The sequence below is a fragment of the Macaca fascicularis genome, chromosome 6 (assembly GCF_037993035.2).
Source record: "Macaca fascicularis isolate 582-1 chromosome 6, T2T-MFA8v1.1".
In the NCBI taxonomy this organism is placed as follows: Eukaryota; Metazoa; Chordata; class Mammalia; order Primates; family Cercopithecidae; genus Macaca; species Macaca fascicularis.
The window spans coordinates 32067980-32083776 of NC_088380.1; the positions used below are offsets into that span (position 1 = coordinate 32067980).

The window sequence follows — 15797 nt, forward strand, 5'->3', positions numbered from 1 at the left end:
ACATCCTAATAATCTTATTTTCTAAAACATGTATTAACAGGTCTTTTCTAAATTTTCCAAATGTATATTAAGTTGTGGTACTAATAGATGGTTTTGCAAACTACACTTGCCTCCTGGAAATTTTGCAATACTCTACCACCTCCCGGCCCCCTGCCAGACACACCTGAGAACTACTGCTCCAAATGGGGCAATTTCAAAGAATCAATTTTCTAGACGGTCAATTTGCAAAACTGATTCAGGATTTGCAATGCTTTACTAGGGCAGTAATATAAGCAATGAGTAGGCTTTCCCCTAAGCGTGATCTCACTATCTTGAATTATGACCTACTTTTGCCCCAGTTACACTCAGAATAAAACCTTATACTCAGTCTAGTTCATATCAACTATTTTGCGGCCAAAGGTAGAGAGTTGGATAGGAAAGAAACAAAACTTTGAGAAAAATTTTTAAATCTCAATAAACTGATTGCTCTATGATTTGGTTTCTGGTAAACTGGTCAGCACTGAATAATCCTTGGTTTAAACTATCAAGCTTACTTTTGAGTTAAAATTGCTTAAAGCAACTGGGACAGCTATCTTCAAAATGGATAAACTGAAGAAATAGAGAAATATGATGATGACTTATAAAACTCGAATTTTCAGTTAGATATTATAACAAACCGACATAAATAAAAAGCAAGTAAGAATAAGAAGACCACAAAATACCTGAAAAATGTGGAAAGCTACTCATTCTCAAAGAAGTTCAAGAAACATGCAAATAGTAACATCAGACTTTTTGCTTATCAGATGGACTAAACCAGGAATGTCCAATCTTTCAGCTTCCCTGGGCCACAATGGAAGAATTGTCTTGGGTCACACATAAAATACACTAACGACAGCTGATGAGATTAAAAAAAAAATCGCAAAAAAACTCATAATGTTTTAAGAAAGTTCATGAATTTGTGATGGGCCATATTCAAAGCCGTCCTGGGCCATACATGGCCCCTGGGTTGCAGGTTGGACAAGCTTGGACTAAACTGTAAAAGACTAGTAACATCCTGGCCAGGTATAATGGCTCATGCCTTTAATCCCAGCACTTCAGGAGGCCAAGGCGGGCAGACCTGAGGTCAGGAGTTCAAGACCAGCCTGGCCAACATGGCAAAACCCTGTCTTTACTAAAAATGCAAAAATTAGCCAGGCATGGTGGCAGGTCCCTGTAATCTCAGCAACTTGGGAGGCTGAGGCAAGAGAATCGCTTGAACCTGGGAGGCAGAGGTTGCAGTGAACCGAGATGGCACCACTGCACTCCACCCTGGGCAACAAGAGTCAGACTCTGTCTCAAAAAAAAAAGACTCATAACATCCAGTATTGGCAAGTGTATAGAAAAAGAGTACTTTCTGTTGGTCAGAAAGAACACTGTTGGTCAGAATTACAAATTGGTATGTCCTTTCTAGAGAAAACTTGGCCAACATCATTCTTAATTTAAAATATGCATACTACCTTAACATGTAATTTCACTTCTAGAACTCTACCTTACAGAAACAAACAAATGCAACAGGATAGACATAGACTATTTCTGAAGCATTTATATGAAATGGGGAAAAAATGGAGAACCCCAAAATATTCGTCACCATAGGAATTATGAACAAATTAATGTCTATCCATACTATAAAATGCTAAGTATGTATCAAAGAATGAAGCAAAGCATTTACAGTACAGAGAATGCCTGAAGTATCTGAGTTAAAAAAAAAAAGGAAGTTGTGTAACATATTTAGTATTCCACTTGAAGAAAAAAAGCATAATTCTCCTCACAGCAGTTAAAACAATACAAATCAAGCCATTTACAGCATTTACTCATTTTCACATGTTCAGAAAGAAGTGTTCACTGTTTTTACTTTACATACTTTTGTACTGTTTGTATACACACACATACACACAGAGTCAATTCAATCAAAAGCAAAAGCAACACTTCCATTTTCTAAAGAAAGAAATTGTTCTTTTCAATAAATGGTGCTGGGTCAATTGGATACCCACATTGAAAATACTGAGTTTTGACCCATATCTCATACCAACTGTGAAAACAAATTCAAGACTGATTACAGTTCTCAAAGTGAAGAAATATAAGTGAGTATCTTGACTTTAGCGTAAGCGAAAATTTCATAAATATGACACAAAAAGCTCTAATCATAAAGGAATATGTATCTATAAATTGGACTACATAAAAATTAAGAATGTCTATTCATCAAAAATCATCATTAAGAAGATCAAAAAGCAATCTGCAGAGAAGGTATTGGCTATATATATATACATATATATATATATGTATCTGTGAAAGAACTCATATACAGTATATATTTCTAAAAACCTAAAAAAAAAAAACTACTTTAAAGTTCATATGGAACCAAAAAAGAGCCCACATTGCCAAGACAGTCCTAAGCCAAAAGAACAAAGCTGGAGGCATCATGCTACCTGACTTCAAACTATACTACAAGGCTACAGTAACCAAAACAGCATGGTACTGGTACCAAAACAGAGATATAGACCAACATCTACAGCCATCTGATCTTTGACAAACCTGACAAAAACAAGAAAAGGGGAAAGGATTCCCTATTTAATAAATGGTGCTGGGGAAATTGGCTAGCCATATGTAGAAAGCTGAAACTGGATCCCTTTCTTACACCTTATACAAAAATTAATTCAAGATGGATTACAGACTTAAATGTTAGACCTAAAACCATAAAAACCCTAGAAGAAAACCTAGGCAATACCATTCAGGATATAGGCATGGGCAAGGACTTCATTTCTAAAACACCAAAAGCAATGATAACAAAAGCCAAAATTGACAAATGGGATCTAATTAAACTAAAGAGCTTCTGCACAGCAAAAGAAACTACCATCAGAGTGAACAGGCAACCTCAGAATGGGAAAAAATTTTTGCAATCTACTCATCTGACAAAGGGCTAATATCCAGAACCTACAAATAACTCAAACAAATTTACAAGAACAAAACAATCCCATCAAAAAGTGGGCAAAGGACATGAACAGACACTTCTCAAAAGAAGACATTTATGCAGCCAACAGACACATGAAAAAATGCTCATCATCACTAGCCATCAGAGAAATGCAAATCAAAACCACAATGAGATATCACCTCATACCACTTAGAATGGCCATCATTAAAAAGTCAGGAAACAACAGGTGCTGGAGAGTGTGTGGAGAAATAGAACACTTTTACACTGTTGGTGGGATTGTAAACTAGTTCAACCATTTTGGAAGACAGTGTGGCGATTCCTCAAGGATCTAGAACTAGAAATGCCATTTGACCCAGCCATCCCATTACTGGGTATATACCCAAAGGATTATAAATCATGCTGCTATAAAGACACATGCACACATATGTTTACTGCGGCACTATTCACAATAGGAAAGACTTGGAACCAACCCAAATGTCCATCAATGACAGACTGGATTGAGAAAATGTGGCACATACACACCATGGAATAAATACTATGCAGCCATAAAAAAGGATGAGTTTCTGTCCTTCGTAGGGACATGGATGCAGCTGGAAACCATTATTCTGCGCAAACTATCGCAAGAACAGAAAACCAAACACCACATGTTCTCACTCATAGGTGGGAACTGAACGATGAGATCACTTGGTCACAGGAAGGGGAACATCACACACCGGGGCCTGTTGTGGGGTGGGGGGAGGGGGGAGGGATAGCATTAGGAGATATACCTAATGTAAATGACGAGTTAATGGGTGCAGCACACTAACATGGCACATGTATACATATGTAACAAACCTGCACATGTATACGTATGTAACAAACATGTACCCTAGAACTTAAAGTATAATAAAAAAGAAAAAAAAAAATTCCAGAAATTTAAAAAAAAAAAAAAAAAACAATGGGAAAAAGGCTGATATTGCCCAATAGAAAAACGGGCAAAAGACTTGAATGGACACTTTAAAAAAAAACACTCTCTAGGTACCCAATAAGTATATGAAATGGTACTCCATTGTATTAGTCATTAGGAGAATGCAAATTAAAATCATAATGTGATACTTCTGAACACACATCAGAATGGCTAAATTGACAAAGAAAAAAATAAATGCCAAGTGGTGAGAATGTGAAATAACTTGAATTTTCATACACTGTGAATAAGAAGGTAAAACAGCCCAGTCACTTTGGAGAACTGAAAGTGTCTACAAAGCTTAATATACACACACCCAGAATTCCACTTGGTATGGTATATATGTAACAGAAAAATATATATATGTGCTCACTAAATGATATGTACAGGTCTTTGGTGAACGTACATATGCTATTCAAATATACAGATTCAGATATATAGTGAATATATGTACATATATAGGAACATATAACATGAATATAAATGTCATGAATATATACATACACACATATATATATATACTGAAAATACCCAAATGTCCATTAATCATAGATAGGTTTATTTTAATTTAGTCATCCCATGTAATACTACATAGTAGTGAGAATGAGCCAACTACAGTTAAGTGCAACAGGATATGATTCTGAAAAACATTAAACAAAAGATGGAAGCAAAAGAGAATATAAAATTCTAGTTTTCATAGTTCGAAAACAGGTAAAACTAATACATGGTGTTTCAAGTCAGAATAGCGGTTACCCTTGAGGGTCTCAGCAGCGACTGGAAAGGGGTCCTAAGGGGGTTCTCGGAAGCTACTAATCTTGATCTGGGTGCTGGGTGGATGGTCATATTCACTTCGTAAAAACTCATTAAGGTCCTATATTCATGATACATGCACTTTTCAGGATTTATGTTACAGTTAAATCAAAAGTTTACTTTATAAAAATGAGAGATAATACCAGAGACTACTTGAAAAGCACAATCACTAGTAACCAAAAACATGAATATTTAGATAAGGCATTATTATGACCAATTAAATAAAATCAGTAAGCAAGTATTTACTGAGTCCCTGCTACGTACCATAAAGTATGTTAGGACTAGGGATACAACAAGACAGACAAATGTTTACTCTTCAGCCTCATGTAACTCACCACTGAAATTTTTTAAAAGAAAGAAAGAAGAGAAGAAAGATGAGCAAGCCTAAAATGCTAAAAATGAATAATAATGCATTTTTCATGGCAGCACAAACTGATGTTATTCTTTTGACAAGAAATTTGGCACTATATATCACGATATTTAAAAATATCCATCTGCTCAATGAATTATTAAAAAATAGATGCAAATCGTATCTAGTAGATGACAACTACGTAAAAAATACCCTCATGCACAGAAAAAAATGAAAACATATATATCAAAATGTCTTTTGTTTTTAATTCACCATTTTCTAAAAGATCTTTAACAAGGTCACATTATGAAAAACAAATCAACCATAATTTCCTATCTAATACCAAAATGCATTTTATATATTAGATATTTTTCAGTATCCTTCAGGGTCTTCCTAATATGCATATTTTCAAAGGGGAGTCTAATGAAAAGGTAAACTCTGTTTAAAAACAAATCAATAGACCTTTTTCTTTATGACAACCTAAATGTTATCCCTACATAGTTATGTGAGAGTTGAAATCCCACAAAGTAAATATCCAACATCAGATTTTTCTTTAAGGAGATTTTAAAACTGCCCACTTTCTCTCAGACATCTGTTTGGTCATAAAATGCCTAGAGGAAAGTAGATATAGAAAGGAAAAGGCTTTTCAGCAAATTCACTCTAACACCATTTTCTAATAAGTTTACTGCTGAAGCTCCAGTCTAAAATCAAAAGATTCATTCACCAGAAGAGAAGAAAGGGCATCTCAATAAAACAAAACCAGATATAAAGAGGAGAAAAGCTTTTGAATGCATTTCTAAACAAAATAAACATGAAGAGTAATACTAAAAATCTGAGTAATGCTAACCTAAAATAAACTAAGCCATTTTGACTGTCTGGACTGAGGAAACAGTATCAGGAAAAAATCTTGACAAAAATCTAAACCAGACAGAGTAGACAAGAAACTAAAGCCACACAAGAGGAGTCAAAGAGACAGGAGGAAAGTAAGGAGCACCCAGGCACCAGAGCAAGGAAGAGACTAACACTGAGGCACGTCCTCTGTACTTGGTCTGCAGGAGGCTGCCTTTGGCATCGGCAGCTGCAGTGGGCTAGGGACAGTTAGAGGGGGTCTGGCACTGAAGCAAAACTTGGTTGTGAATGGACAAGGGCATTGGAGAAAGCCAGACTCCGACAGGCTCACTGCAGGGCTCTCAGGCATGAGGGAGACAAGGGCTCCTGACCGAGGGAGACAAGGGTTCCTGACCGAGGGAGACAGGGGCTCCTGCCCATGGGAGGACAAGAGGCATAAGGAGGACAGCATGAACACAGGATTGAAATTCTTTAACTGCTGATACTGGGTGGAAAGGTTACACAAAGAAAACCTCCCCAACCAAGATTATAGACCGCAGATTTATAGCAGCAGCTATGTTTTATTCTCCAGTATTACTGAGCGGCCCACACACAGAAGAAAAGGCAAGCAGTTGGATTGATGACATTAACTTGGAGATGGTGGCCATATAAGCAGCTGAGACAGCTAGGACTGACAGGATAAATGTCAGAGCACAGGACCTGGTGGGGAAGGCAAAGGAAAGTAGCCGTACATAAGGAGAAGATGGAAGATCCAAGTAGAAGCAAAAGGCAATAGGGACACGAGAGGCTAGACTGAAGGATGTCACCAGAAAGTGAGACACTGGAGTCAAATTCTAGGGAGAAATTAACGTAGGGTGGTGGCGTGGTCCAAAGTTTTTATCTTAAGATTAAGCAACTGAGTGGTGACAATCATTACAGTAGAAAAAGTCAAATAATTATATAGCTCAGGGTAGAATCATAAGTGAAGTTAACCAGGCTGGTAACAGAACCTTGTAGAGAGAGGAAACCGTAAGCCAGGTTTCACAGCACTTGATAAAGCAGGTAATTGACTAGGAAATAAATAAAGAAGGAGTGGGAATAGGGTGGCAGAAGCCTCAAGGAGAAAGATTTTGCAATCAAAAAGGCAACCAAAAGATTTCATTAAATATATATATATATATATATATATTTTTTTTTTTTTTAATTTTAGAGACAAGGCCTCGCCATGTTGCTCATGCTGGTCTCAAACCCCCACTGGGCTAAAGTGATCCTTCCTTCTCAGCCTCCCAAATAGCTGAGACTATAGGTACATGTCACTAAACTGACTCTAAGCATTTTTAAAAATACCAAATATAATGCCAAACATTACAGTTGGATTCTTTTTAAAAAATTAGAAAAGTTAAAATATTGCTTTTAAAAACTGTCATATATTTCCTTATATATTTTATTGGGAGAAAAAATTATTTTATATCTTTTTTTCACTGCAAAATGAATTCAAACACATGTCAAAAGACAGGAAAAAAATCACTATAATCCTACTACCTTAATGCAATTATTATTACAGTATTTTTTGCGGCACAGTTATAATCATATTACATTTAAAATGTTATTGTTTTCCAATTAGCCATATACATTTTTTAAGCCACAATCATTTTTCCACATTAACACATCTGCATGATGTTTTGTCAAGTAGATTTCTAAAATTTATAAATCTGTTCTTCCATTGTTCATCTAATTTGGGCTACCATAATTTATGCAGGGACATAAATCCACATGTATATTTTACATTTCCATGCCTAACCTGAGAAGTAGATAATTAACAGTACCTAAGGTGGGAAAGTTGTCCCTGAAGATTGAAAGGAAAACGGCAAGCTTATTTTCAGATGCACTATCTCACCAGGTCACTGACAAGCCAGAAGATTTACCTGGAAGAAATCTTACAAAACGTGGCATGAAATGAAATCTTGGGCAGCAGGGAGGACTGTCTTCAAACAAAGGACCTGAAGCAAACAAATGAGAGAAAAAACAAAAAGAAAAGAAAACTCAAACAGTCTTAAAAAACAAGCACTGCAACTTAATTTCTAAGATTTATGATAACCACAAAAACTACCACCAGAAATAAAGGCATAAAAAATACCACCACCTCCTGCCACTCCTCCTCAGTGGCTAAATCAATCATTGGTAACTGCCACAAGTACCCAAGGACGACTGCAATGAGGAGACTACGCGAAGGCAAGAAGAGGATGAAAGCCCCAAGCGCAAATATATATAGTAAAATTATTTTTAAAATTCAAAGTTATCAAGACTAATTGAATTATTACATGATATAATGTGACTATGTGTTCATTCTTTCCCATTTTAATCACTACACTAAAAAATGTTGAGAAATGCTATCAGTTTGAAAAGCCATTCATCAATAAATAAGTAACTGTTTGTTAGAATACAGATACTTCCAAAAGAGTAAGCTACTATCCAAGAACCAAGCATCAAGTCTTTGAATTAATCTAGTTCACTCTAAGTATCTGCATGTGTGCATCTGTGTGTGTGTGTGTGTGTGTGTGTGTGTGTGTGTGTGTGGTTTTTTTTTTTTTTTGAGACGGAGTCTCGCTCTGTCGCCCGGGCTAGAGTGCAGTGGCCGGATCTCAGCTCACTGCAAGCTCCGCCTCCCGGGTTTACGCCATTCTCCTGCCTCAGCCTCCCAAGTAACTGGGACTACAGGCGCCCGCCACCTCGCCCAGCTAGTTTTTTGTATTTTTTAGTAGAGACGGGGTTTCACCGGGTTAGCCAGGATGGTCTCGATCTCCTGACCTCGTGATCCGCCTGTCTCGGCCTCCCAAAGTGCTGGGATTACAGGCTTGAGCCACCGCGCCCAGTCTGTGTGTGTGTGTTTTAATGACTAACCAAAGTTTTGCATTTAAATAAACTTCCATCTTAGAAGATTCATTGCAGCAAAGTTTACTAGATTTAAAATATTAACTAATGGTAATTTCCCAGGTACACATATATCGAGGTAGTTACACATAATAACTGGTATCATCTTTAAGCTGCTACCAGCTAATAATAAGCACTGTCAAACTGTATAAAGTAAAATCCATAGAAACTTATTCATGTCAAATGATAACAAGCATTCCTGTGAATAACACTTTTCTCTATTTTAAAAAGTAAGAGAAATTTCTTACTTTTTAAAAAGTAAGAGAAATTTCAACTATCTCCCTACAATTTTTATAAGAGTTTTCACATATACCATAGCATTCTTCTATAAGCATTACTCTCTTCTTTAAATCCTATTACTCACCTTTAAGATTCCAGTCATACAATTCCAAAATATCTCTGAATAGGAACAGTGAAAAGAGTTCAAGCCCTTTCACACAAAAATTCTGAAAAATAAACCAAAATTAAATTACTGTAAATTGGCAAAATATATATTAACTGAAGGTTCAACTTGTTCTTGTCAAGTGTCTTTAAAAATGTCTGTTAAAACTATACTAAGACCATATAGTTTTCTGAAAAGTTTAGCCACTGATCACTAGTTTCAGACGGAAATGAAATAGACAATAATGCCATTAGGATTCCTTAATGTCAACTTAGCCCTTCTCAGTATACAAATAAAATGAGAAATTTTTTAAAAAGTAAAGTCTCACTTATATTAATATATTTTTCTAATTCAATTATAAACTGTGTGAGAATCTTCTGAGGATGTTTTGTTAATTCAGATTACACATATGCACCTGATAGGCTTGTCCCCGACCCCCGCCTCACACATCCAGAATAACGGTCATGGAGTTACAAAAAAACAGAGGTCATGTGTACCCAAAAAGTTCAAATTCATAATGAATGCAAATAAAGGGCTAAGAAAAACTATACAACTCTGCACCAAAATTTCTCCTGTAAACAAGCTAAACAGATGATATATTTGCAAGTGAGACTTATCTCATAATTCTTCCTCCTACTTGTTTTGCTCGGGGTTCATAAATTACCCTGCGTGAGATCACGCCAAAAGTCATAAACTTTTACAATAGCAAATGAAGGTATATGACCTTAAAAACCAAAAGGAAGTTAAAAAAAAAAATCCCTTCTAGAGCAGAAGAATGAAGGGGTGGTTCTTTTTATTTAATTCTTTTTGAAAGGAAGGTACAATGAACAAGACTTGCTCAGAATGAAACAGGTGCCAACTAGGCACACATGTCATGCCCATCAATTTCCCCCTCCATGCTCCCTGCCCATGACAGAGCTGTCCCATTAAACAAGGTTTGTAAGCAGAGCCAGGGGCTCCGGAAATTGACCCTGACTCCAACACAATGTTAAGTGCACAAGCTTGTTTGCTGTCTAGTTGTTATTTCTTAGTATGATTTGTCGGCACCACTAAATTCAAGATCAGACTATGAATCATTCTGAGATTCACATTAATCTTCCTTTGGAATTTTAAATCTCTTGCATATATTTAGATAAATCTGCTGCTGAGCACCCGCAATGAAAAACAATTAGGAAAAATATGTAAATATATGGGAAGAAAAATGAACCAAGCATTGATCTTGTCATTAGAGATAATGAGTGAGATGATTACAACAGCTATCAGATTGTTTCACTATTCCAATCTCCCCTCTGATAACAACCAGTAACCAAAATCTGTCCCCTACGTAAAAGAAACTAGAAACAGATGTAAAGTTAGTATCAGCAGATGTAACACAAGGAGAAATCGGTTCAAAAACAGGTCAACAAGTTGAAAATTGGCCTGAATTTTAACCTTGATATTAGAGCTACATTTAACTGACTCAACAGTGAATATGATACTTTAGAGATATTCCTGGCAAAAGCCAGATCTGGCCAAGTTCAACGCTTTAAAATAGTAGTGTGGAATAAGCAAAAGAGCAAACGACATCAAACCATTACACAATCTTTTCCCTTACCTCTGGCATCATCTCTTCAATGAAATGAATCGTGTAGTCTATGTTGAATCTAATTACTTTACACAGTGGAATCTGCAATAAAAAGAAGTGAGGTTCAGTTCCCCAACATCTCCCTGCAGGCTCATATTACACACGTTTGTTACCTGACCCAAAAGGCCACGAACCAAATGAGAAGGCTTCACCTTCATCTCAGTGGCTAACAACACTGCACATGAAGCCTGACCACAACTGCTGGATTTTAATGACAAGAACCTAGCTGTCCTGGCCTCTCCAAGAAACCTGCATAATGTAGTATTTAATTAACAGGATTAGCAGCAGCAACACAAACATAACAAGAGCCCATTAAAACCACACATATCACATCTAAAGAATTAATAAAAGCATAACCATAAACATTTCTGTTTCTCAAGTTTTTAAAATATTTTAGAATCTCTGGCTCCTTAGGCAGATCAGGGATAGTAGGGTGATAACTCATCAATTATGGATTCATAGGTCACTGAAAACACCCAATTCATGCTGCCCAGCTGGTTCGTGAGCAAAGGCAATTGTGGTAATAAATATAATAATAACAAGTGATAATAAAAATAATAATAGCTAACATTTTTTGAGCCAGGCACTGTCCCAAATGCTTCACAATATTCATTCATGTAACCATCACAACATCCCTATGACATAGGTTTGGCTACCATGTCCACTGAACAGTGCAGGAAGCGAAGGCAGAAGTACCATCCCTAAGATAACAGCTAGCTCGGTGACTGGAAAGTCTTCCTCTAGACCCCAGCTCTTAGCCACTAGAGTATACCCTTCTCATTACCTGTTCTAACACTCAGGATACATGTGAAAACGAAGGAAGGCTAAGCATAAAATAAATCCACACCTATCTTACTTTACCAATGTATCATCAGACAATTGCCTACTGCCTACAAATAATAGGTTTTCCGTAAATATATTTTTGAATGAATTAAAGAATAAGAAAGGGAGGGAGAAAGATTACTGCAGAGAATTGGCTGGCTAGCTGGGGAAAATAACAGACTCAGAAGTCCCAAAGATGCGTTAACTGAGTTTTTCTGGATGCTTAATCTGTCCATAAGATGATTTTATATAGATGTAATCATTTTCATAAACCATAGCAATCAGAAAGAAACAAACTTTAATTCTATCAGTGAAAGGGATGGTAAGAAAAACAGAAAAATAGTCTTATAATGCCATCTACTGGAAATCTTTTTCTGAGATACAAAGTTTAGTTATTGGGGGCTTTTCCTTTTTATTCTAAAGAACAGTGGTTAATTTGAGTGAAATTCATAATAGCCATTATCATTTTTAAGTTCTACTTTGTTCTTATAATCATTTAAAAATATTTAAGAGTTACAAAATTTTGCATGATTCAACATATTTTTAAAATACCTATTCTTTGCTAACAACTACATTAGATTCACAGGTACTCTAAAATAAGCTACGGGTCCTATCTTAAGAGGTAAAGATGTATAAGAAGAAAGGCATGTAAGTAAATACAAACAGAATACAACGCAATGTAACTTCTAAGTTCAAGTAAAAAACAAACAAGCAACCAAAAAAAGTATAAAGTGCAAAAGAACCAAAGAGGAGGTAACATATGAGTTGTCTTCAAAGATGGGGAGGGGCTGGGCACGGTGGCTTATGCTTATAATCCTAGCACTTTGGGAGGCTGAGCAGGGTGGATCAACTGAGTTCAGGAGTTCAAGAACAGCCTGGCCAACATGGCAAAACCCCGTCCCTACTAAAAATACAAAAATTAACTGGGCATGGTGGCGGGCATCTATAATCCCAGCTACTCGGGAGGCTGAGGCAGAAGAATCGCTTGAACCCAGGACGTGGAGGTTGCAGTGAACCAAGATCGTGCCACTTCACTCCAGACTGGGCAAAAGAGCGAAACTCCATCACAAAAAAAAAAAAAAAAGATGGGGAGGGGAGGAATTTTCCAGGCCATCCAGAAAAAGTTGAGGCAGAGCAGCTGTTTAGCTTCTAGCAAAATGGAGGAAAGGGAGCTGAGGAAGGAAGTAGTAATTTCACGGTTCAGACAGAAGTACGTGGAGAGAGAGATGCCAGGTGATGTAGAGGGGAAAATATGAACTCTATTATGCAGCCTTTACAAACCATGTTAAGGTCAGGGCTTATGGATATATGGCAAGAAGAAATCATTCAAGTACTTCAAGTTAGAGATTATCGTCATCTACATTTCAGAAGAGACACTGTGGAAACAGTGTTGGAATGGCTTGTAAGGGAACAAAGAAGACCAGACTGAAGTCTAATGCAATAGTCCAGGAGCCAAATGAAGGGAAGACTGGAAAGGAAGAAAAAAATTTTAAACACAGGAGATATTACTGAAATATACAGTGACCATTCTGATGTGGAAGGAAGAGTGAAGAAAGAATTGAGGATCATTTCTGGGTTTCTGGCTTAAGTGACCAACTAGGTCACTTAATTCAGGAGGGTGTCCCCTGAGTACCTCAAATTCAATATGTAGGGAAGATGACGCACAGGTTGAGGGTAAAGTATCTGAGGAAACATCAAGGAGGTTCATTTCAAAAGGCAATCTAAAATGTGAGAGTGGAGTATTAATACAGAGGTACATGTCACAACTATAAATATTGATCTGGTGGGGATCAGAATATGCATGGGTGGAACTGAATTACTCAGAGAGTACATAGGAGAGAAAACAACGGGAGCTCTTGGGAATTCTCAAGAGGTAGGCAGAAGCAAATGTGCAAACTTATCTCCTTGCTATCATAGGAAAAAGCACCCTGCTTGATGATTTATGCATGTACAGTCCTTTTCCTATTTCATTTTAAGTAAAATCACTTCTTGGAATTCCTTCTCTGACCTCTTCTCTTTGTATATACTTTATTTTCTTTTGGGCTTCCATCCATATCACCAGAGCCATTCTCAGACACACAAATTTGGAAAGGCAGGATCTCCTCATCTATTCAAACTATGATCTCTCTAAGTGTCAAGGAGAGCTTGTTATTTTGCTACACAATGGTCAACCAAAAAACTGTAATTTCAAAGATCACCAAAATACCTCCCAACAAATGCCATCAAATAATATAAATGACTACTATCATGTTTGAATACTTAAAAGTAAAGACTATCCTATACTGACTTATACTCCTATCTCACCCTAGCAAAAAACCCAAAAAACTAAAAAACTCTCCAAACCTCCATCTTCTAACTCTACTATTTCCACATACTGATTGACCAAATCCAGGCGTCAGTAAGTCCACTCCAAATGGGAAGCCAACTAAAGTGGGAGGGAAATGATCCAGGGGTTTTCCTGTGCTTTTGGGAATATGACAAAATACTATGTAACTCATATATATATCTTACATTTTTTTTCTTTTTTTGAGACGGAGTTTCGTTCTTGTCGCCTAGGCTGGAGTGCAGTGGCGGGATCTCAGCTCACTGCAAATTCCGCCTCCTGGGTTCAAGCGATTCTCCTGCCTCAGCCTCCTGAGTAGTTGGGATTACAGATGCCTGCGACAACGCCCAGCTAATTTGTGTATTTTTGGTAGAGACGGGGTTTCACCATGTTGGCCAGGTTGGTCTCAAACTCCTGACTTCAGGTGATCTGCCTGCCTCAGCCTCCCAATGTGCTGGGATTACAGGCATGAGCCACTGCACCTGGCCCTTTTTCTTTTTTTTTTTTTTAAGAGATGGGGTCTAGCTCTGTCACCCAAGCTAGAGTTCAGTGAGGCAATCAGCTCACTGCAGCTTCAAACTCCTGGGCTTAAGTGATCCTCCCACATCAGCTTCCACAGTAGCTGGGACTCAGGCCATTTTGAACTCCTGGCCTCAAGCGATTTGCTTGCCTTAGCCTCCCAAAGTGCCAGGATTACAGGTGTGAGCCACCGCACCTGGCAAATACACATCTTTAAAACTTCAGATAAGTTGTCAAAGCTCTTAACATCAGGTATTATAACAAATGTGCTACATAAAAAGGTAAAATTCTCCCAGAATGCTCTATACTCAGCCAACAAGGCTTTCAATCCACTTCAAGACCTTAAGAGAACTTGTAGAACTAGATTTGGTGGAGATTCTATCATTATCATCATTTGCATGACATTCTTGCTGACATTCTCTCTCTAGCAAGAAAAGGAATCAGACTGGTAAAGCAGTTTAACAATTTTTTTCCTTAGGAGGCTATTTCAAATTCAAGAGGCCTTTGATGGATCTAATTCCTATGAACTGTACAACACTCAGCTTAAAACTCAATTTATTTTTATCAACATCTCTAATATAAATGATGGGGTTTGTCATAGAATAAAGTTCTCATCGAGAACTTGAACATTTACATAAAACATATGCTGAACGGCCAGGCGTGGTGGCTCAAGCCTGTAATCTTAGCACTTTGGGAGGCCAAGACGGGCGGATCATGAGATCAGGAGATTGAGACCATCCTGGCTAACATGGTGAAACCCCATCTCTACTAAAAAAAATACAAAAAATTAGCCGGGCATGGTGGCGGGTGCCTGTAGTCCCAGCTACTGGGGAGGCTGAGGCAGGAGAATGGCGTGAACCTCGGAGGCAGAGCTTGCAGTGAGCTGAGATCCAGCCACTGCACTCCAGCCTGGGCGACAGAGTGAGACTCCGTCTCAAAAAAAAAAAAAAAAAAAAAAAAAAAGAAATATATATATATATATAAAAATATATATATATATGTATGTATGCTGAAGCCAGAAATTTTTTCTGTCCTTTTGTTTTATAATGACAGTAATGACTGTGACTAATTTAGCATCAGTGGCCTCTCAAGTCAAACCTTGTGCTGGGGAACGTTTTTAAAAATGATGTTTTCTATTCACTTTTGCTATAAACCTAACACTACTGTTTGTTTTTTATTAAAGTCCGTATTTTTTAAAAATTATGTCTGATTCTCACTAAAACCCCAAGCATTGCTATCATTAATGAAGTTCAAAGAATTCACTTGTCCAAGGTAAAAAAAAAAAAAAAAAAAAAAAAAGGATTAGAAGATTCAAACCC

The 15797-nt window shown here is 37.2% G+C and overlaps 1 protein-coding gene across 40 annotated transcripts in view; it reads right to left on the reverse strand.

Annotated features, from left to right (window-relative positions):
- The window catches only part of DROSHA (drosha ribonuclease III), a 146070-nt gene that overhangs the window by 89002 nt on the left and 41271 nt on the right, over positions 1-15797 (reverse strand). For all 40 annotated transcript variants that reach the window (XR_012413601.1, XR_012413600.1, XR_012413603.1 and 37 more), the window contains 3 exons: positions 10785-10856; positions 9173-9254; positions 7803-7877 (listed from right to left, as the gene is read on the reverse strand). Coding sequence is in view for 36 of the 40 variants with exons in the window: in XM_073993231.1 (XP_073849332.1) it covers positions 7803-7877; positions 9173-9254; positions 10785-10856 (229 nt within the window). In the remaining 4 variants the exon portion in view is untranslated. The remainder of the gene's footprint in view (positions 1-7802; positions 7878-9172; positions 9255-10784; positions 10857-15797) is intronic.